At 42.9% G+C, this 23398-nt stretch overlaps 1 protein-coding gene across 1 annotated transcript; it reads left to right on the forward strand.

The window, feature by feature from the left end:
- Hhipl2 (HHIP like 2) lies at positions 1–23095 on the forward strand. Its single transcript, XM_026388001.2, has 9 exons — positions 1–318; positions 4040–4692; positions 5742–5885; positions 7608–7939; positions 9138–9264; positions 12051–12196; positions 18751–18832; positions 21704–21786; positions 22809–23095. The coding sequence occupies exons 1-9, from the start codon at positions 1–3 to the stop codon at positions 23093–23095; spliced, it is 2172 nt and encodes a 723-aa protein (XP_026243786.1).
- Positions 23096–23398: the final 303 nt, after the last annotated feature.

Genomic DNA, 23398 nt, shown 5'->3' on the forward strand with positions numbered 1-23398 from the left:
ATGCTGAGAAAGCCCAAGCCTGATCTGCATGATGGTCGCTGTTCCTGGGTCCCCAGGCTCTCTCCCGGCACTGTCTGTCTCTGTCTCACATTCGTGGGTCAGATGGGCTTGCTGCAGGGACACCCCCAGTGCCTGGATTATGGGCCTCCCTTTCGGCCTCCCCTGCACCTTGAGTTTTGCTCCGACTATGAGTCCTTTGGCTGCTGTGACCAGCGCAAGGACAACCGCATCGCTGCTCGGTACTGGGACATCATGAACTATCTCGATCTGAAGGGCCACGAGCTGTGCGGAGGTTACATTAAAGACATCCTTTGCCAGGTAGGCCTGAGTGTAAACCCAAGGTGAAACGATGGAGCCAGCTTGGCAATGTGCCTTCCTACCCCAGTGGTAAAGGGTGCTGGGCTGCTGGCGAGTCCTAGGGGGAGGGTGCTTTGGACACTCAGCCTTTTAGAGCTTACCTGCCTGTCAGGTGCCTTGCCGGACAGCAATGTGCTCTGTACACTGAGGCACAGGTGTGCTGAGTTTGGCTTGCACAGGTTCCTCAGAGCTCTCCCTCTGGGGCTCTTCCCCAGGAGCCAAAAGAATAAGAGAGGTATTTTTCATGGAGCTCTCAGAACCGCTGCTGTCCATGTCCTCTCTGCAATGATCAAAGAACTAGGCACAGCACACCTGTGACACTTCCAGAGTATGTGAGAGAGGGAAGCATTGGCATCTGCTGGGGTCCAGCCCTTGCTTAGCTGGGTGCTTTGTGCCAAGGGGGTCTCTGGTGTGATGGTAACAGTGGCAGAGATTATGGGGCTCTCTGAGGGGTACTGGCTGCCCAACATTCCAGAACTGGACTGAGAGAGCTTCAAGCTGCTGACAAGCGATGACTCAGAGTTTCTGCTTCTCCAGGCTCATCAGTAGCCAAAATCCACATTTCTGGGAGGCATCGCCTGAGTTGAGCTCAGCCTGGAAACCTGATGAGTACAGGCTGCACACAGACTTTATGGGAAGAGGGTGTTTAGGGGTACAGGGAGAGAGCTGATGAAAGAAGTGGCCATGAGGAAGGTGTACTCTAACGATGTGACAAAAGTCCAGACAGGCCTTTTATCTGAGACCCTGCTGGGCATTCATGTCCCTTGCTGCTGCCACTATTCAGAAATGCACTGGCCACCCCAACTCCCTGCATGCTGCAAAGAGAGATTATCTGAGCCCCCCAGAGTCCAGGCAGGAATTACCACTGAGCCTGGCGCAGAAGTCAGCCACGTGGGTAGCACTGCCCCAGGGCTGTACTCTTTCACCTAGAGCACCACCTCTTGCTGTTTCCGCTAGAATTAACTCTGGGATAGCCATGTGGTGTCAGAAGTTGGGCTTTTTTTTTTTTTTTTTGGACCAAGAATTGAACCCAGGGGCTCTTAACCACTGAGCCACATCCCCAGCCCTTTTTATTTTTTTATTTTGAGACACAGTCTTGCCACATTCAGGGCCTCAATAAATTGCTGAAGCTGTCTTTGAACTTGCAATCCTCTTGCCCCAACCTCCCCAGGTGCTGGGATTGCAGGCGTGTGCACTGGCACCCTGCAGAAGCCTGGCTTTTATGAGCAGTACTCAGGTTGTTTATTTCTGAGAGCTCCCCTGGTGAAAATGTCTCTTCCTTCCAACTTCTCTCTTTGGTGATGTTTTAAAAAGTCACATGTAACATCTCTTTTGTTTTAGAGACTTGAGGAATAAGAGTAATTTCAGCCAAACAACCCGACTCATGTCTGTTAAAATTTACGAGGCACTCTTTCTTCCCCCAGACTTGTAGTGTGTTCTTGGCAATGATTCTGTAGGTATTATGAGTTCCATTTTACCAGAATCGTTTGTCCAAGGTTAAACAGCCCTGGGGCACAAATCTAGATGTTCAGACGCCAGATCTTGTGACCCTGTGATCACATCACATCAAAGTATAGTAGCAACAGCACTGGTCAATTAATCGCTTTTCTGAACTCCAGGAAGCATGAGCTTCAGTAGAGAATTTGTGCACTCGCTGCTGGTGCCCGGTGCCGAAAAGCAGGGCGTGGCATGCAGGAGAGACTCAATAGTTAAGGTGTGCAGTAGAGATGCTGCCTGGGCCTGGGTTTTCTTACCCATGAACTGGAAAAAATGTTTGTTTAGTTATGAGCAACTCTACAAACTCTATAAACAGCTGCATAAAGGTGTGCCATGCTGGTGGTGACATTTCCATCGTCCTTTCTGCTCTTTAGTATTTTGTTCTTATTTTTGTGTCCCTTCTCCCTTTATTCCACCTCCCAGAGTTGTATGGAGTCAGCGAGGTGACACTCAGGAGCAGGTCATTTTGCTTGTTGTTACTCTGATAATTATTCTCAGCTGACCCAGACTTTCCCAGGAGAGACACTGTGTGTGAAACTCTGGGCTCTTTCTTTTTCTTTGCCCAATAAACAAGAACTTGTTCTGCAATCTATAGTCCAGAGGAAAAAAGAGAAGACAGGGATACAGATATGAATAGAAAGTGCTGCTGCTTCCTTTGTGAAGTGTTGAGAGAGTACAGGCAACTGAGTCAGCCCACAGGTGGGCTTGGAGAGAGATTAGTTATCAGTGGGGTTTGGCTAATGGACCCTCCAAACTGCTCTCCTCTGCCTCTGCCTCTCCAAACTCCACAGTTAATCTGTCTTTCTTACCTCCCAAGGCTCAGTTGCCTCTCTCTCTTTCATCACCATTGGGAGCTGATTGTCCACAAAATTGTATTCTCACCTAAAAATTTCTGTAAGTCTAGGGAGGTCTAAGTAGCAGATACTTTTTTGGACACACTGTTCATATGTTTTTGTGTAAGGAGTAGTCATATTGCCCAAATGTCATAATTCAAATACGTATAGTTCCCAGTGCAGTGCTTTGAACACATCAGACACAAATAGTTTTACAAATACCTGAAGAAATTACTAGACACCCAGTCTCTGGGAGTGGTACATTTAATGTCCATTTTGATCATTTACTTTTTAACTGTAAAATATTTCAAACATGGAGAACCAGAGAATGAAATAACATCTCATGTCTCCAACACCCAGATTTAATAAATGAAACTTTTGCCAAATTGCTTAAGAACTGATAAAGAAAGAAAATCTTGTAGATATAGCATTTACAAGAGAAAAAACTGAGAACTTTGATACCATTTTCTCTTTAAAATGTTCATCTAGTAACATCAAGTGTCAAGAACTAAATGCTAAAAATAGTACAGAGTGTCCCCCCCCACCATTTTTTGGTACCAGGAATGGAACCCAGGGGTGCTTAATCATTGAGCCACATCCCCAACTCATTTTTATATTTTATTTAGAGACGGAGGTCTCACTGAATTGCTGAGGGACTTGCTAAGTTGCTGAGGCTGGTTTTGAACTTGTGATTCTCCTGCCTCAGCCTCCTGAGCCACTTGGGATTACAGACAGGCACCGCCACACCTGGCTCCCCTTTTCTTTCTGCCTTCCAGGAGCATTAACGGATAAAAAATGTTCGTCCAAGAAGTGATTTATTAGTAGTTGGTAATAAAAACTCCAGAATCTGGAATCCAGCCAGGGTAGTGGTGCACACCTGTGATTCCAGTAAGAAGCTGAGGCAGGAGGATCTCAAGATTGAGGCAGCCTAGGCAACTTCGTGAGACTTCGTCTCAAAAAAAAAAAAAAAGACTTATAGCTCAGTGTAGTGCACCCCTGGATTCAATCCCCAGTACCACAAAACAAAACAAAATAAATCCCCTCCAGTTTTTTTTTTTTTTTTTTTTTTTTTTTTTGGTACCAGGCATTAAACCCAGGGGCACTTAACCACTGAGCCACACACATCTCCAGCCCTTTTATTTTTTTATTTTGAGACAGGGTCGCATTAAGTTGCTTAGGGCCTCACTAAATTGCTGAGGCTGGTTTTGAACCGGCAATCATCCTGCCTCAGCCTCCTGAGTCACTGGGATGACAGGCGCGCACCACTACTGCTGACAGAATGCTATTTTTTTCTTCCCCTTGGCCATTTCTCTGCTTGCTCCAATTGAGACTGACCTTCAGCTGTCTTCCAGGAGTGCTCGCCCTATGCAGCCCACCTCTACGATGCCGAGAACCCTCACACACCCCTCCGGAACCTTCCTGGGCTCTGCTTTGACTACTGCTCGGCATTCCATTCTGACTGTCACTCTGCCATCTCCCTCCTCACCAATGACCGAGGTCTCCGAGAGTCCCACAAAAAGGACGGTGCCCACTTCTGCCACCTCCTCAATCTTCCGGACAAGGATTACTGCTTCCCCAACGTCCTGAGGAATGACCATCTCAATCGCAACCTGGGGGTGGTGGCCGAGGACCATGAGGGCTGCCTGCAGCTCTGCCTGGCCGAGGTGGCCAATGGGCTCAGGAACCCGGTCTCCATGGTGCACGCCGGGGACGGCACCCATCGCTTCTTTGTGGCCGAGCAGGTGGGAGTGGTGTGGGTGTACCTGCCTGACGGGAGTCGCCTGGAGCAACCTTTCCTGGATCTCAAGAGCATCGTACTGACCACTCCGTGGATCGGGGATGAGAGGGGCTTCTTGGGATTGGCTTTTCACCCCAAATTCCGTCGCAACAGAAAGTTCTATATTTATTATTCATGCCTGGGCAAGAAGAAGGTAGAAAAGATCCGGATTAGTGAGATGAAGGTTTCTCAGGCCGATCCCAATAAAGCTGACCCCAAATCGGAGAGGTGAGATGGACTCATGCAAATGCACCTCTACTGTGTTCTGAAATAATGCGGATCAGCCCTTTGAAATGACAAGAGATGGAACCTTGCTGGTTTTAGAACTCTAGCTTAAAATGTTAAAGGAATCGTCAATTAATGAGGACAGCCCAAGTTAGACTCTTTAGGCAAGGGTTTTTATGGGATGTGACAATCCGAATTAGAGCCTGACTTAGTTGTCTTTACAGAGGATAAGCAAGAACTAGCAGCCAGAGGGATTGAGAAGTGATTATAAAAAATACAGTGAGCCAGGCACAGCAGCACAGCCTGTAATCCCAGCAGCTCTGGAGGCTGGGACAGGAGGATCGAGAGTTCAAAGCCAGCCTCAGCAATGGCGAGGTGCTAAGCAACTCAGTGAGACCCTGTCTCTAAATAAAATGCAAAATAGGGCTGGTGGTCTGTGGTCGAGTGTCCCTGAGTTCAATCACGGCTTCAATAATTACAGCTTCTAATTATTGTGTGGCCCTTAGATTCCAGGCCCTTTAGCTTGAATGTGGGATCTTGCAAGAAGCTGTGGCATAAGGCCATAACACTAGTGATACGAGATCAAATGATCCCAGTTCTAGCTGACCTCAGTTCATGTTCTTTTCACTCTACCACCCTGCCCATTTCTCCTCTTCTTTCTACCTTGCCTCCTTTTCCATCACAGACAGATTGAAAGATTGGAGAAAGCATGAGGAATGGATAGATCCATCCCTGCTAACTTGCTCAAACAAAGAAATTGAAAGTTCATATAGAGCCAGAGACTAACAGGCAAGAGCTAGAAAGGGAGGGTTGTTCTCCTGACTGTGTCTCAGCTTGTGAAGTCATGGTCTGGAATAAAAATGACCCATGAAGGAGTTATAGAAGGAAAGAGGGATCATCTCAGAACCCCAAGCTACTTGCTTTGTGATTCCTGAAGCAGGTCTTGGCTGACTTTGCAGATCTTGGTGACTTGGACCAGTGTCTCTATTTGGGGTGTCTCTAGAGGATGTAGCTTTAGCTGTGTCAAAGTGAAGTTTCTTTTTCTTTTCCAGGGTCATCTTGGAGATAGAAGAACCAGCCTCAAATCATAATGGTGGACAACTTCTTTTTGGTCTGGATGGCTACATGTACATATTCACTGGGGATGGAGGGCAGGCTGGGGATCCCTTTGGCAAATTTGGAAATGCTCAGAACAAGTAAGATGGATGGAAGCAAGGTCCCTGCCTCCTTAGAGTCAACCTTTGGTATAGTGTTTTGGTTGAGGTGGAGTCAAACCCAGAATGCTTTCTGCAATATATAGTCCCATTTAGGCAAATGAGAGGAACTTTTGGTTTTCTGTCCTATAAATAATATACATCATTTACTTTGGTAGTTAATATTATGGATGCCTAGTGTAAGTTTCAGATACTATGTAAAGAAAGATCAGTATTTTAAATATATGTTAATAGGACACTATCCATGAAATCAATCTTTCAATTAACTTTAATCCAATTATGTTACCAAGCTCAGTGTTTCAGGAGTGGTAGGCCCTGGGGACACTAAAAAGTTAATGTGCGTGGTGAGCTAATGTGGCCATGAGTGGTGGCGCATTCCTGCAATCCTAGCGGCTTAGGAGGCTGAGGCAGGAGGACTGAGAGTTCAAAGCCAGCCTCAGCAACTTAGTGAGACCTTAAACAACTTAGTGCGACCCTGTCTCCAAATAAAATATGAAAAAGGGGCTGGAGATGTGGCTCAGAGGTTTAAGTGCCCCCGGGTTCAATCCCTGGTAACCCCCCCCCCCAAAAAAAAGCGAGTTAAAGAGAGCTAGTGCATATAGGGTGCTAACTGTGTGTCAGAGATGGTTCCAAATACGTAATGTGTATTTGAGAATTATAATTCTAATAACCTTTGAGGTTAAGAAATTTTATCTATTTTGTTAATTGGTCTATCTTCAGCACACCCGTCACTCTGTAAATATTGTGGAATGAGTGAATCTTATGATATGTAGGTATTATGAGAGCCATTTTACAGACAAGAAAACAGAGGCACAGAAGTCGCATAGCAAGTAAGTGGCAGAACCAGAATTATAGCTTGAGTGATCTAGTGCCAGAGTTCACTGATGCTCTGCTGCCTATAAAGGTCAGTGGTTCTTTTCTCCTTTGCACGCAGTCAACACTTGGCTCCCATTATTCCTAGTATTATAAATATTAAAATTAATAATAATGAAAGCTAACATTTATTGAATGCCATGATTCAGGAATTGCATTAAGTACTATATGCACAATAACTCATTGAACCCAGTCACACTGTTAAGTAATGTCACTCTCCTCTGCTTTACAATTGAGGGCACCAAAGCCCAGAGATCAAAGTCATTGAAAAAGTCTCCTAAAAGTCTCTGTTCTAAGGCTGGGCGCAGTGGCTCACATCTGTAATCCCAGCAGTTTCGGAGACTACGGCAAGAGGATTATGAGTTCAAAGCCAGCCTCAGCAATGGTGAGGCACTAAGCAACTCAGTGAGACCGTGTCTCTAAATAAAATACAAAATAGGGCTGGGGATGTGGCTCAGTGGTTGAATACCCCTGAGTTCAGTCCCTGGTATCCCCCACTCCATAAAAGTCTCTGTTTTATTTGCTGACCCCTTTGCTATCTGAAAAATAATAAAATCAAATTGTAGAGAAACAGTTTTCATCATTAAAATTAACAATTAAAGCTGCAACTTTTTCAGGGTTATGTGGACCCTTTTACTTAGTAGTTCTCCTTGAGTCAAAAATAGGGAAGTCTTAACATCCTGTATATATTTAAAAAAAAAAAAAGGTACTTATCCTTATGTGATTCCCAGCCATTTCCTGTCATCATTGTTAATCAGCCCTCCTTGGTGGTTACCTCTGGTCTTGTGTCCATGATTACCTGAGCCTGATTCTTGGCCTTCTGTCTTTCAGAAGTTCCCTGCTGGGGAAAGTGTTAAGGATTGATGTGAACAGGGCAGGCTCTGACGGCAAGCGCTACCGAGTGCCCTTGGACAATCCTTTTGTTTCTGAGCCAGGGGCCCACCCCGCCATCTACGCCTATGGGATCAGAAACATGTGGCGCTGTGCTGTGGACCGAGGGGACCCCATTACACGCCAGGGCCGAGGCCGGATGTTCTGTGGGGACGTGGGCCAGAACAGGTTTGAAGAAGTTGACCTCATTGTTAAAGGCGGGAACTATGGATGGAGGGCAAAGGAAGGGTTTGAGTGTTACGACAAAAATCTTTGTCACAATGCCTCTTTGGGTAAGTAAAAAGCTGTCTGGGTGCTTTCTTGAATGAGTTGAGTGGGTAGCCTCCTGGAGGAATAAAATCCTAGTGTCCTGCAAGTCGTTTAAGTCCTTGCTTGTGTCCTTTGGGACACTGCTTCCCTGAGTTGTTCTCCCGCCACTAGCCCTAGACACCTTAGTGGTGCTTGTTAAGAAGTGGATTTTTGCTGTTAACTCATCAGTCATTTTCCTATTATTCTGTTTCCCTGTCCCAGCCCTAGAAAAAAAAGTAACTTTGAAAGACCAGTTTTTGTCTTTCTGATTTCTTCAAGCTAACCAAATTCTTGCTCAGACCATAGGAACACTTGTTCTGTTATGAAATGGAATGTTGCCCAATTCTAGGATAAAACAATAAAGCCAATTAAGACTATTTTTTTAAAAGTAGATTTTGATGCTCTAGGTCAGACCTGATAGGTTTGCATCTTGGGTGGGTGGGAGATTGGGATGGACTAGGAATCTGTATTTTAAATAAGTTACTCATGTGAGGTTTGGGCAAACTATTTTCAGATCCACTGGAAGAGCAGAATTGGTGGCTGCATGTTTCTCTTTATTTCCCAAATGGTAACAGCCCAATGAAATGATATTCCACCTATACTCCAGGAAGAATATAATCCCTGAACATCAATAATCAAGAAGTGTTTTAAAAACCACATCTGGATCAAAATTCCAGTGTGCTGAATCTATCACTGTTTCTTGGTCTTTTTGATTCTTTAAGTTACAAAGCAGTCTTACAGATCCTCACAATACTTTCCATATTCTTAAACTTGACTACTACGTCAACTTTGGGGAGAAATTTATGTGTCTGAATCTTCCACCACACAGCTTTATAGATGGGGGGAGGGTAGGGCTTAGATAACAGTCAATTGGGAAGCTCACAAATATTGTGGCTGGCCTGTTGAAAAAAAAAAATGAACACAATCCATTTGTCTACCTGTCCTACTGATGACATGCACTGAGTCAGGTAACTGCATTATAAAGCCTCTTTTGGGGGCTGGGGTTGTGGCTCAGTGGTAGAGCGCTTGCCTAGCATGTGTGAGGCACTGGGTTTGATTCTCAGCACCATCTATAAATAAATGAATAAAATAAAGGTCCATCAACATCTAAGAAAAAAAAGCCCCCTCTTTCCTTTTAATTTTTGGTGATGAAACTTACTGTCTTTCCTTGTTCCTGGATAGATGACATTCTGCCAATCTATGCTTATGGCCATGCAGTGGGGAAGTCCGTCACTGGGGGCTATGTCTATCGTGGATGTGAATCTCCAAATCTCAATGGCCTCTATATCTTTGGAGACTTCATGAGTGGGTAAGAAGTGTTGATGTCGCTTTTGCCTTTTTTATTTGAACAATTTTATTGGGTGTAACTTACAAGACTGTTACCATATCCAGCTACTTTAATGTTTTTGTCTGCTAATATTAATGCCTGTGTCAGTTGTGTGTCAATTTTAATTGATCTTTCTTTATTATGGGTTATATTTTCCTCCTCCTTTACTTGCATGGTAATTTTTTATTTAATACCAGAAAGTATTAATATAAGTTTGTAGGTGCTGCACATTTTTGTGTTCCTATAAATATTTTTGAGTTTTGTTCTGGGTCACAGTCAAGTTCCTCAACAATAGTTTGATCCTTTCTTGCTGTTAATATTTGTTAAGCAGGACCAAAGTGGTGCCTTTTCTGGAGCTCTCAATTTCTTACTATTAAGGCAAGGCTTCCCGAGGCTTTGCCAATGTCCTGTGAATGATGCATGTACCATTCCTGACCCCTGCCAGGCACTTTCCCTTCCAATTCTCTCCCTTGCTTTAGGTAGTCCCCTCTCGTGCCTGCTGTTGAGCCCACTGATGAGTATTTGAAGATCTCTGAAGATCTTTCTCCGTGTAATTTTCTTCTCTCTATTTTCTGTCCTGAAAACTTTTACTGCTTTGATCTTCCTGGACTCTTAGATCTATCTTTTCAACTCAGGGAGTCTACTGGGCTCTGCCTGTGTATTCCCTCTCTGTGCTGGGAACTTTCTCAAGGAAGAATCTAGAACAATCTCAAAGCTCATCTCATCTGTTTTCTGTCTCTCAGGGAAGACACACCTATGCTGCCTGATAGTCAATGTCTTTTTTTTTTTTTTAGCATTTTTTTTTTTTTTAGTTGTAGATGGACATAATACCTTTATTTTATTTATTTATTTTTATGTGGTGCCGAGGATCAAATCCAGAGCATCACATGTGCTAGGCAAATGCTCTACCAATGAGCCCCAGCCCCAGCCCTTGTCAATGTCTTTTAAACCACTCTTATTCTATTTTGTACAGGTTTTGACTCATTAAGGTGGGATGGTAAATCTAGTCCCCATTACTTCATCTTATTTAGGAAAGATGTAGTTATTTTCATCCTTCAATTCTTAGTTGTAGAGATGGTATAGTTACTAATTGGTTAGGTCCTTCATCATTACTTATTAGATCATTAGGACTTCATTTATCTTTATCCATCCCAAAACACATCACACCTTCACATAGCACTTTTTGATATGCAATGATTTTTTTTTTTTTTGGTACTGAGTATTGAACCAAGTGAGCTTAAGCACTAAACCACATCCCTAGCCTATTTTTATATGTTATTTAGAGACAAGAGTCTCACTGAGTTGCTTAAGGCTAGCTTTGAACTCTCGATTCTCCTGCTTCTGCTTCCTGATCTGCTGGGATTACAGGGATGTGCCACCATGCCTGGATGATATGCAGTGATTCTTTTTTAAAAATATATTTTTAGTTGTTGATAGACCTTTATTTTATTTATTCATATATGGTGCTGAGAATCTAACCCAGTGCCTCACACATGCCAGGCAAGTGCGCTACCGCTGAGCCACAGCCCCAGCCCTGCAGTGATTCTTAATTGAAGTATATGCCTCAGAATCACCTGGTGTTGGGCATCTTGGTCTTTATAAAACTGTTCAGGCAATTCACTGAGCACCCTGGGCTTACCCAGCTTCCTTTTCTTCTTCAGATAGATGCTAGAGATAGATGGAGCACCTACTTGCTTCTGTATAGAAATAATAATAATAATAATAATAATAATAATAATAATAATAAACAGCTAGTTGAATTTTTCTTTTTTTTATTTGTGCATTATGATTATGAATAATAGTGAAATTCATTGTGACATATTCATGCTTGCATATAACTTAATAATAACAGCTGGTAGTTTTTGAGTCCTTTCTATGTGTCACAACATTCTTGAGATCTTTACATAGCTTATTTTACTTAATATTTGCAGTTTTCTACATGGTAAACTATATTATCATTACCCTCCTTCTATATATTTTTTTGGGTATTGGGGATTGAACTTAGGGGCACTTTACTGCTGATCTACATCCCCAGCCCTTTAAAAAGATTTTTTTTTAGTTGTTGATAGATCTTTATTTTATTCATTTATTTATATGTGGTGCTGATAATCAAACCCAGTGCCTCATACCCCAAGCCCCAGCCCTTTTTATTTTTTTATTTTGAGACAAGTTCTAAACTAAATTGCCTAGAGCCTCACTAAGTTGCAGAGGCTGGCCTAAAACTTGCAATCCATCTGCCTCCACCTCCCCATTCACTCGGATTACAGATGTGCACTACTGTGCCTGGTTCACTTTATAAATTTTTTTTTCATTATATACATTAGAAACTGAGGTTTAGAGATTTTGGACAACTAGTCAAAGGTCATAGAACCCATAAAAAAAAGAGTTTTTTTTTAGATGGACACAATATTTTTATTTTGTTTATTTATTTTTATGTGGTGCTGAAGATCTAACCCCAGTGCCCCACATGTGCAAGGCAAGTGCTCTGCCACTGAGCCACAACCCCAGCCCAAGATGAGTCTTTTGCAGTGGTGCAGTCTTCTCAGGGCATTAAACTTATAATAGAAAATGTGCTTCCCCATCGAGGGTAAGTGGGTCTGAAGTATCACTGAAGCAGCTTTTTGGTTCTTCTATGTGGGAGGCTTGTTATTGATCTCTTTGTGGGAGACCTAGCCTTGGCACTCAATGATTGCTGATTCTAGGTGGAAAAACATTCTGCAGAGTGGAAATATGGATTCCTAAAATACAAGGTTTTATTTTTCATCTAGTCGACTTATGGCTTTGCAGGAAGATAGGAAAACCCAGAAATGGAAGAAGAGAGACATTTGCCTGGGGAGCACCTCGTCCTGTGCTTTCCCAGGGTTGATCAGCACCTATAGCAAGTTCATCATCTCCTTTGCTGAAGATGAAGCAGGTAATCCATGGGCAGAGCAGTTTGATGTCTGTTTACTTTACTTGGATTATCACAAGTATCGACTGAACATTTATTATTGTTGTCATTATTTATACAGTAAATACTGCTTCTACTATTATTATCATTTAATCATCTCTTTTAACATACTGGGTACTCTTCAAAACACTTCATGTTTTCCACCTCAACTAGTAACCACAACACCTCTGTGACGTAATTATTAGGTTCATTTCACCAACAAAGAAACAGGCTCAGGCTAGGGGTGTTGCTCAGTGGTAAAGTGCTTGCCTATCACGTGCAAGGTCGTGGGTTCAATTCCCAGTACTGCAAACCAACAAACCAACAAATAAATAGGCTGCTATGCTAGCCTACTTGTCTTGTTTGACCTGCACATCTCATTGTGAGGGGCATATCAAGTTTGAATTTTGGTCTTTTTGATCCTTTGACTATGAACAGATTCACAAATGGTTCCCTCTTTATTCTTTTTTTTTTTTTTTTTTTTTGCAGTGCTGGGGATTGAACCCAGGGCCTTGTGCATGCGAGGCAAGCACTCTACCAACTGAGCTATATCTCCAGCCCCTCCTTCTTTATTCTTAATCACAGTTACAGGGCCACGTGCAGGCCAGGGGGCCAGACTAAATGGATTGTGAACGCTTACCCTCCTTCGATGGCCTAGCAGAAGGGACTTCTTATGATTGGCTCACCAGTTGGCCTGACCCTGCCAAGAATTTGTGAGTAAGGGAGAATTTATTTCCTGAGAAATCTGAAGAAAGAGTAGACAGCTAGGTAGATAGGAAGTGGCTAGGTACATGTTAATGGCATCATTGAAGCTAGGCATGGGCTCATGTATGAGAGGGGAGAAGAGACACTCAGCTCTAAAAATTTTCCAAGACTTTTATCATTAGAGAACTGACTTTTAATTTTAGCTTCACGTTATGTTTCATTTTGAGAGATTACCCTTCCAAATTTTAAATAAATTCTGTTTTGTTTTTATACAGGTGTGTATAGTGATCTTTTTAGTATTTGGCACTGGATCTAGACATGCTTAGAGGCAAAGAAGATAATAAAGTTCTCTTTTAGAGTCTCTTCCAGTCCTGGGATTCTCTGTAGGTGGACACCAGAGCCTTGAAGAGTTCCTGAGTGTTTGGTTTCTTTCCACTCTGAGCCACGGGGTGGCTGTACAGGATCTTTACTTGAGTAGAATTTATAAAGAGATCTGTTAGCTCCTGTATTCTTTCCTCTCAGCCAGCAGATGAGTAGATAGATAGTTTGAGATGAAGGTTTTATAGAAGTAGAAGGCATTTTGGAAAGTTCAAGCCTTTTTAACAGAAAAACACCAGTGTGAGTTCCAAATTAGAAGTCCAAACATATAAGAAAGGAGAGGACCGACAGGCAGGCAGGAGGATGGAAAGTATATGATTGTGGACCCCCAGAGGCAGGGCCGCCCAGGAACACTGGGCAGCCATCTTCTGTAACTATTTTACAGGAGGCCACAGACCCCTGGGTTTGGTGGTTTGGTTTCTTGAGCCTGCAGGCGACTCAGGAGAAAGCAGGAAGTTTTGGAAAACCAGTCAGTACATCTGGCAAACAAAACTAAGTGTCCTTGGCTGAATTCTAGGAAGTGGACTTGCCAGGTGTTTGCCCAAGGGCAGCCCTGAAGCCAGTGAGAATCTTCCCCAGGCAAATAAATTTCTCCCAGAGCTGGTGGGGTTTTTTTTGTTGTTGCATAAATGAATTTGTATTTTTTGCTATTAGCATATTCTTTCCACTTGGAAACTTTTTTAAAAATCTTTTTTAAAAATTTTCATTATTTTATGTTATCACTCACCAGCATTAGGTGAATTATTTTTTAGTGGAACCAGAACTCTCCCTCAACTAATGCCACAGTTTACTTACTGAGCTCAGAGTTGATAGCTAGTATAAATAAATAATTGCTGAGTGAATGGCTGATGTAGGACCACCCCTTGCTGTTTTGATTGATTGGATTTCTGAATGTCAGTCACCTAAGCTCATTTCCAAGAGGGCTGGCCAAAGTAATGATGTTTGCAGTAAATTCATATTGCATGTATTTTGTTTCAAAGGATATATGGTAGTTTTTTCTCCTTAAAATAGATACTAAATTGCTAGAGATGTTGAACAATTTTTCGTATATTGGTTGATCGATTGTATTTCTTCTTCTGTGAAGTGTCCTGTTCCTTAGCCCATTTATTGATTGGGTTATTTGTGGGGTTTTTTTGCTGTTAAGTTTATTGAGTTCTTTATATAGCCTAGAGATAAATGCTTTATTGGAGGTGCATGTGGTAAAGGTTTTCTCCCACTCTGTAGGTTCTCTCTTCACGTTATTGATTGTTTCTTTTGCTGAGAAGAAGCTTTTTAGTTTGAATCCATCCCATTTACTGATTCTTGATTTTACTTCTTGCGCTATAGGGGTCTTGTTAAGGAAGTGAGATCTTAGGCCAGCATGGTGAAGATTTGGGTCTACTTTTTCTTCTAGTAGGTGCAGGGTCTCTATTCTAGTGCCTAAGTTTTTAATCCACTTTGGGTTGAGTTTTGTGCAGGGCGAGAGATAGAGGTTTAATTTTATTTTGTTACATGTGGCTTTCTATTTTTCCTAGCACCATTTGTTGAATAGGCTGTCTTTTTCTCCAGTAAATGTTTTTGGCACCATTGTCTAGTAGGAGACAGCTGTGTTTGTGTGGGTTTGCCTTTGTGTCTTCTATTCTGTTTTGTCAGGTTGCTCAGGACTAAAACACTCAGGAGTCACTCCAGGGGAACTGGGCTGCACGAAATAACCACACAAGAGACAGAAATACCTTTTTCTTTGGGGGTGCTGTGACGGCTCCTTTGACCTTAAGGGCCTGCAGAAAGTGGGGGGGGGGGAGAGAGAGAGAGAGAGAGAGAGAGAGAGAGAGAGAGAGAGAGAGAGAGAGAGAACGAGAGCAAAAGAGCCCACACATGCTGACCCCTTTTATTGAGGAGAAGCTATTCAAATGAGGCAAGGGGTCAGGTTTCAAAGGTTTCAAGGGGCTAAGTCTAGCTTCATGATGTCTATTGTCAGCAGGTTGACTGACATCTAGGAAGGCCACACCCAAGGGCAATGTAAGAGAAGGGGACACACAAAGGGTGTTTCCATGGAACATTCTGTCCCAAACAGGGCAAGGGGTAATATCACAAAGGAACAGGTGAGCATAGGAAGGCATGCCCATCCACAAAGACACAGTCGCTTGCACCCTAAAGATTGGGGCTATCATCTCGGTTACCTAGGCAACCAGATCATAGAGTGACCAACGAAATGATGATGCCACACCAATCAGAAGGAGAGACAGACGCAGTCACGTGCTAATCAGCCTCCCACACTGTTTCACTGGCCTATGTGTCTGTTCTGGTGTCAAAACCATGCTGTTTTTGTTACTATAGCTCTGTAGTATAGTTTAAGGTCTGGTCTTGTGATGCTTCCTGCTTTACTTTTCTTGCCAAGGATTGCTTTGGCTATTCTGGGTCTCTTATTTTTTCCAAATGAATTTCATGATTGCTTTTCCTATTTCTATGAAGAACTCATTAAGATTTTAATGGTTATTGTGTTGAATCTGTATAATGCTTTTGATAGTATGGCCATTTTGACAATATTAATTCTGCCTATCCAGGAGCATGGGCAGACTTTCCATCTTCTAAGGTCTTCTTCAATTTCTTTTTTTAGTTTTCTGTAGTTTTCATTGTAGAGGTCTTTTACCTCTTGTTAGATTGGTTCCCAAGTATTTATTTTATTTTTTGAGACTATCTTGAATGGGGTAGTTTTCCTAATTTCTCTTTCAGTGGATTCAACACTGATGTATAAGAACACGTTTGATTTATGGGTGTTGATTTTTATATCCTGCTACTTTGCTGAATTCATTTATTTGTTTTAGAAGTTTCCTGGTGGAATTTTTTGGTTCTTCTAAATATAGAATCATGTCATCAGCAAATAATGATAGTTTGAGTTTTTCTTTACATATTTGTATCCGTTTAATTTCTTTCTTCTGTCTAATTGCTCTATTGAGGACAATATTGTATAAAAGTGGTGAAAGAGGGCATCCTTGTCTTGTTCCAGAAGAATACAATCAATCAACAAATATATGAAAAAATGTTCAACATCTCTAGCAATTACAGAAATGCAAATCAAAACTACTCTAACATTTTATCTCACTCCAGTCAGAATGGCAATCATCAAGCAATAACAAATGTTGGCGAGGATGTTTGGGGAAAAAGGAGCACTCACACATTGCTGGTGGGACTGCAAATTGGTGCAAACACTATGGAAATCAGTAGGGAGATTCCTTAGAAAACTTGGAATGGACCCATCATTTGACTGAGCTATCCCACTCCTCAGTTTATACCCAAAAGACTTAAAATCAGCATACTACAGTGATGTGGATAAATCAATGTTTATAGCAACTCAATTCACAATAGCTAAACTATAGAACCAACCTAAGTGCCCTTCAACAAATGAATGGATAAAGAAAATGTGATATGTATGTGTGTGTGTGTGTGTGTGTGTGTGTGTGTGTGTTATAGAATATTACTCAGTTTTAAAGAAGAATGAAATTATGGCATTTTCTGGTAAATGAATGGAGTTGGAGAATATCTTGCTAAGTGAAATAAGCCAATCCCCCCAAATCAAAGGCTGAATGATTTCTCTGATATGTGGATGCTAATTCATAATGGGGGTAGGCTGTGGAAGAATTGAGTTACTTTTGATTAGGTAGAGGTGAGTGAAGGGAGGGGAGAGGATATGGTGATAGGAAGGATAGTAGAGTGAAACAAACATTATTATGTTATATACATGTATGATTGACTGATGTGATTCTTCTACAACAAGTACAATCATAAAAATGAGAAATTATATTTAGGTATGATATACTAAAATGCATAAATGCGTTCTGCTGTCATGTGTAACTAGTTAAAACAAATAAAAAATTAGAAAAATAGATACTAAAAATATCAATTGGAAACTACAGTTAAAATTCACCTCTGTTGGGCTGGGATTTGCTTCCAGAGTGCAAGGCCCTAGGTTTGATCCCTAGAAAAATAAGAAAAAAATAAATAAAATGAAGAAAATTCCCTCTAGTTTTGTTTCCCCTTAACTACACATGGGAAGTCTACGGCAAGTTGAAGATGTATAATTTACACTGATGGTAGTTATGTGAAGGGAATATGCAGCAGGACAGGGTTTTCGATTCTCCTTTGAGACCAGGAAGTCTTTGATGGTTTGGAGGGACTCCTGTTGGAGAATGACCCAGGTTACATGTGGACTTCAGAAATAGAGAAATAAGAAAGTAATGCTTTCTTATTTGATCAATTGTGATCCCCATTTTATGAATGAATAACTATCTGGAGGTTTATTCAGATTAGGAGGTTACCCAGGCTAACAAGCTGGTAACTGGTGTCATCAGAAGCCACAGAATTCACACCTAGATCTATCTAACTGTGGGGCTCATCTGTACTGTCCCTCACAGATCATTACAAAGTCAGGTGGAATGAGGTAGGTACTGTGGGAATGGAATTGATGACGTTTTCTGAAATTTAAACACAAGGATATAGGGAGAAGTGGGGCACTTTCTAAGTGATATATGAGAAGGTGAATGGAGGTGATTTTTTTTTTTTTTTGGTACTGGGGATTGAACTCAGGGGCACTCAACCACTGAGCTACATCTCCAGCCCTATTTTGTATTTTACTTAGAGTCTCACTGAGTTGCTAAGTGTCTCAACATTGCTGAGGCTGGTTTTGAACTCTTGATACTCTTGTCTCAGCCTCCTGAGCAGCTGGGATTACAGGCGTGAGCCACCTCGCCTGACATGGAGGTGATTTTTGGAGGGCAATGAGAAGAGCCAGAGGAAAGGCTGAAGAGTAGGGAAGGTCACGAGGAAATAAATGGTCCAGGGAGTGAAGAAAGGGGGTGGGGGTGGGGAGGACAAGAGATTGAGGCTGAGGGGAAACAAAACAGAAGACAAGCAACCAATAATGGTCCTTGGTCTATGGATAGTGGATTTCCAAGTCTCAGAGAATCTTATCAGTATGGAGGGCTGGGTCAGGGGGAAATGGAGATTCACCAAGGTGAAGTTTCACAGTGCAAAGAGATGATAAAGGAGAAGGCTGTCTGGTTCTGATGGACCACCCTCTGAGCTGGTCTTTGTGTGTGTTTGTGTGTGTGTTTGTTTTACTATGGATTTAACCCAAGGGCATCCTTTCACTGCATCCCCAGTTTCTTTCTATGTTTTGTTTTGAGAAAGGATCATTCTAGGTTGCTGAGACTGATCATGAACTTGTGGTCTTCCTGCCTCAACCTTCTTAATTGCTGGTATTACAGGTGTGTGCTGCCCAGCTGGGCTCTGAGCTGGTCTTAGGATTCAAAGGTGGATTTAATCCTCAAGGAGCTCACAGTCCAGTGAAGGCTGAATCAGGATTACAGAGTTCTGTTCTTGGGGCTCACTGCATTTGAGGACCATTACCTCATTTCATTTTCTGTGTCTGCATCCCTGTTTCAGCCCTGCTGATGACCTGTTATTGCTTGTCTACTCAGGGGAGCTGTATTTCCTGGCCACCTCTTACCCAAGTGCCTACGCGCCACATGGATCTATTTACAAATTTGTTGATCCTTCAAGGTAAGATTTGGTGTCATTTCTTCTCAGGCACATTTTAATTAATTTTTATTAACCCTTTTCTCCATGACAGTGACCTAAAAATAGTGTTTACTTCCCAAGAATTGCCAAAAATGATCACAAAGTACATCTATGCCCTAGAAGAGAGCAGTTTGGGCAAACAAGTGAGTAGGATAATGTGTCCCTAGGAATTATGGGCTCCTTGGGAAATGGTCTTGTTGTAGTTGGAAACCAGGACCTTGAGGCATTACATGGTGACTGGTCTATCCCTCCGGTGCCTATTTTTTAAAAGATAGTCTTCTGGAGATTTCTGTCTGGGGGCAATGTGACAACAGGAATACACCCCCAACCACCTGAGCAAGTATTGCTACCCTGTCTGCTGGACTTGGTTGAGGTCTCAAGGTATTTGGCCAATACCTTCAGCAGTTAGCTTTCTTTCTATTTCCATCTGACCTTCTCTGGAATCAGTGGTAGTATCTCATCACTTGGTAGATTCTTTTGTTTGTTTGTTTGTTTGTTTACTGCTGTTGCTTTACCCACTTCTCTTAGAGTCTAACCATCTTCCAGCAGAACAGATCAGAGCCACAATCCAGTTTCTCATTGGTGAGGTTGTTGAGTCTGGTCAGTGTTTCTGCCCCTGTAGGGTGAGGCAGTGTGTCCACACTGAGCAGTCTGGGTAGCGCACTGCAATTATCTCAGGAGTTTTACTCAAAGCAGGAAGATCTACCCAGGAATTAATCACCTTAATGACCTTCTGAGGCTCCAGTCTCCCAGATGTGATTGGTGTTCAGTAGCCATTAGGCCTATGTGCAGGGCTTAGGGGCCCTGCCCAGTTCAGCTTCTATTTAACTGGGCTCTGGGGTTGTGTGTTCCCAGAAGTTCCTAGAAGAGGCTCAGTCCCCTAGCTTGTACCTGTGGGGCTCTGCTGAGAATGGAGGGCAAGTTCCAAGGGGTGAACTTGATACTGGAGTGTCTCTGCTTCTGTGCATACATCCCCTGTACTCAGGGGAGGGAGAGATCCCCAGCCTTTGAAGTGCTCATGTGAGTTGATAATGCCTGGGGTGGAGGGTTCTGGTCTTTCCACACAAAGGTTTCCTGTGTGAATCACTTTTTCTTTCCTTTGGTAGTTTCCTTATTTGGTTTGGAGGTAATTCAACTCTTTCAGAAGAGCAGCTGTAAGAGGCCAGAGAGAAGGTAGTAGTAAGGCCTCTTCCACGACCGAAGACATCTCCTCACTCATTCCCCTTTTTCTGCAGTGGCATTTATTGAGTTATTACAATGTGGCAGGCTACCCTCAGTGCTGTGCATGCACGTTCTCCTGGAATGGTGGCAGCATCCCAGTGAAGCAGGTTAGCAGCTCAGTCCAGGCCTAAGGAGACCTAAGCCTAGGCAAGTTAAATCACTCCCTTAAGGTGGCTAGGAAGACCTGGCTCAAGATAAGAACTCAGTTCTCCTTTGGGATCAGTTATTTCAGCTCTGCTTACTTGGCTCAGTTATCATTACATTGACTCACACAGACTTCTAAAGCTGCAGTGGGCCAGACTCAGCTCTGCTTGCTCGTTCAGCCTGTCTTTGCACTTTGTGCACCTGTCCCGGCATTTGGGGTGGCATGGATGGATTTCTGTATCCTTCCTTTCTTTCTGACTTTTCCTCCTGCCCTTCCTTTAGAGGTAGCCAAATACCGTGCTTGAGAACAAGGACCCTAGAACCTGGTTTTGAATCTTGGCTTTGCCTTTGACTAATCTTGTGACCTTGAGCCTGATTCTTAGCCTTTTAAGTACCTTAGTTTTTTTTTTTTTTTAAATGGGGACAGCTGGGTGATGTGGTACATGCCTGTAATCCCCAGAATTTGGGAGGCTGAGGCAGGAGAATTGCAAATTCAAAGCCAGCCTAGCAACTAGGCAAGACCCTGCCTCAAAGTAAAAAATAAAAAAAAGGGCTGGGGATGTGGTTCAGTGGTTAGGCACCCCTGGGCTCAATCCCTGGAAACAAAAATAAATCAAAACTAAATAAATAGGGCTAATGATAGTACCTATCTCACAGGGTTATTATGAGCATTCAGTGAGTTAATATTTATTAAATATTTAGAATAGTGCCTAAGCGCTACAAAAATACTTCCTAAATAATTCAAATTACTTCCCCCCCCCCACCTGGGCTAAGGATGATGCTAGCAAAAGGGAGATTTGGAGTCAGATAGAGAAAAAGTGGGGATTGCATGGGGGGGGGGGAGTCTCAGCTCTGCTCTGCATAATGGGAGTTCTCACATTGCCCAAAGTCCATTCTATTTCAGAAGATGCACCCAGGGATGAGCAGTTTAAGAAGGAGTATGCTGCTAGACAGAGAGGCTTGCATTACATAGGGCTCTGCCACGCATTTGGGGAGGGATTTTCCTTAAAGGGGAACCACCACCACCATCATCATCTGGTGAGCACATGTCCTGTGCTAGGCCTTGTTCTGAGTGCCTTTTTTTTTTTTTAAATCTCATTCTTTGTTAATCACTTATAGTACACCAGGCACACAGCTCTTATTTAATCTTTGCCATATCCATGTGAGATGAGTAGTATTTTATAGTTTGCATTTTATAGGTGAGAAATTAGCAAGGCTGATCACCAGGATGTGAACCTGATTCTGTCTGTCCCCAGGTCCATATTCCTAACCCCACACTGCACTGTCTCCCAGGTCCCAAGCCCTGTGATGCCCATGCCTTTCTCCTCTCCCTCTGAGCCTGTGGGGTATTCCTATTCCTTCTACCCAATCCCCGGGATAAGAGAAGGATGACTCCAATTCTTGCCAACATAGGCTTTTCAGTGATCTTGATCTCCTGGTTGCATCTTCACAGTTTTCCGTCCTCATCCTTTCTGTCTGTGTTTTTAGGCGAGCACCCCCAGGCAAGTGCAAATATAAGCCATTGCCGGTGAAGATCACCAGTAAGCAAATCCAATTCAGGCCACTTGCTGGTGAGTTCCTCTTTGAGTTTTAGGTATCAATCTTGACCTTGAGCTGCAGGAAGAGCCCTCAGCAAAGACACTATAACCACAGGGTGGAGGGACTTGGTTTCTCTAAGAGGATTGTCACTTGTTGCTCAGTCTGTATCTCCCTTCGAAAAATCAGAGTGGGAGAGACACCTGCCTCTACTGTGACTAATTGCCCTCTAGTCATTCATTTGGTTTTTTCTTTCATTTATTTATATGGCCATATATTCATTCATCGGGCATCAGTTATTTAGTGCTTACTTTGTGATGGGCACTGTGGTAAGCCCTGGAGATACAGTAATGGACCTATAGAATGTCAGAGTCAAGTGGGAGGAGGGATGGCACATAAGTAAATATAGCTCTGAGGTTCCCTTATATAAGTCCAGGGCATTGAGAAGGTATCCTAGTCAACTTGAGGAATTTTTCCTCCAGACAAAGTGGGTAGACAGGAAAGACTTACAGAAGATGGATACCATTTTAAGGGAAATATTCCAGAGCCATATATCTCTGGAGTGACCCTATTAAAAAAGGAGGATACGTAGATCAAGGCCATTGAAGGGAATTTTTGTATTCACAGGGGTTTGGGGGGGCTGAGGAAGGAGGATTGCAAGCTGGAGGTCAGCCTCAGCAACTTAGTGAGAATTTGTCTCAAAATAAAAATAAAAATGGGTTGGGGATGCAGTTCAGTGGGAGACCAGCCCTGGATTAAATCCCCAATACTACAAAAAACATTAATAAAAAGAATTAGGGTTAAAGAATCTTTATGCAAGCCAGGTATGGAGGTGTGTACTTGTAATCCTAGTTACTCAGGAGGCTGTGGCAGGAGGATTTCGTGGGCCTGGGAATTCAAGGCTAGCCTGGGCAACATAGTGATACCCTTTCTCTTAAAAAAACTCAAAAAGTTAATTAAAAAGTCCTTATGCAGTTGTAAGTTTTCTGGTTGGTGCTTCTTTTATAGTTATTTTTAGGATTTAGATTTCTCACTCAACATAATGCTTGTCTCCCAGTGACAGTCTTGGACTTGCTAAAGGAGCAGTCGGAGAAAGCTGCTAGACAATCATCCAATGCCACATTAGCTTCTAGCTCACACCAGGCTTCATCTCGGAGAGGCTTCTCCAAGAAGCCTGCTTCTCCCACAAGCAGTAAGAAGATGTCACGAAGGCCTGGTGCAAAGAAGAAAGCCAGAGTGTGGTCCCCAGGCCCCCAGGGGAAGAGGAAGAAGAACCTACAAACCCACCATGGTGGGATGAAGCCATCGGCAAAGCAGAGACCATCAGGCAGAAATCTCCCTTGACACTGTGGTCAAGGTAGCTGATGGAGACGCGAGAGAGGACTACCCCACGGAGCCAAGTGGAAACTGCTGCTGAACGTGGGCCTTAGAAGTCTGGGAAGTCTGTGTGGATTTGGGGGCAGGGCCCATGTGATTTTTTTCTCCCTGGGAAATCTCACCATCAACTGAATGAAGGAATGCACCTTGCCCATATGTAGTGCTTCTAACAAGAGAACATATCCCACCTCACCTGGGCTATCCATGCACCAGTCTGTCAACCTGCTTGCAATCCCACTGGACGGCCCAATCTTATCTTGTTAATGTCTT

Source organism: Urocitellus parryii, chromosome 9 (assembly GCF_045843805.1).
Source record: "Urocitellus parryii isolate mUroPar1 chromosome 9, mUroPar1.hap1, whole genome shotgun sequence".
Lineage (NCBI taxonomy): Eukaryota > Metazoa > Chordata > Mammalia > Rodentia > Sciuridae > Urocitellus > Urocitellus parryii.

Excerpts from the sequence above, each read along its gene's own strand:
- Hhipl2 (XM_026388001.2), top strand. The coding sequence starts at position 1 with ATGCTGAGAAAGCCCAAGCCTGATCTGCATGATGGTCGCTGTTCCTGG. Across the intron at positions 4,693-5,741 it reads GCTGACCCCAAATCGGAGAG|GGTCATCTTGGAGATAGAAG; the intron begins GTGAGATGGACT and ends TTTCTTTTCCAG. Across the intron at positions 12,197-18,750 it reads CTTTGCTGAAGATGAAGCAG|GGGAGCTGTATTTCCTGGCC; the intron begins GTAATCCATGGG and ends TTGTCTACTCAG.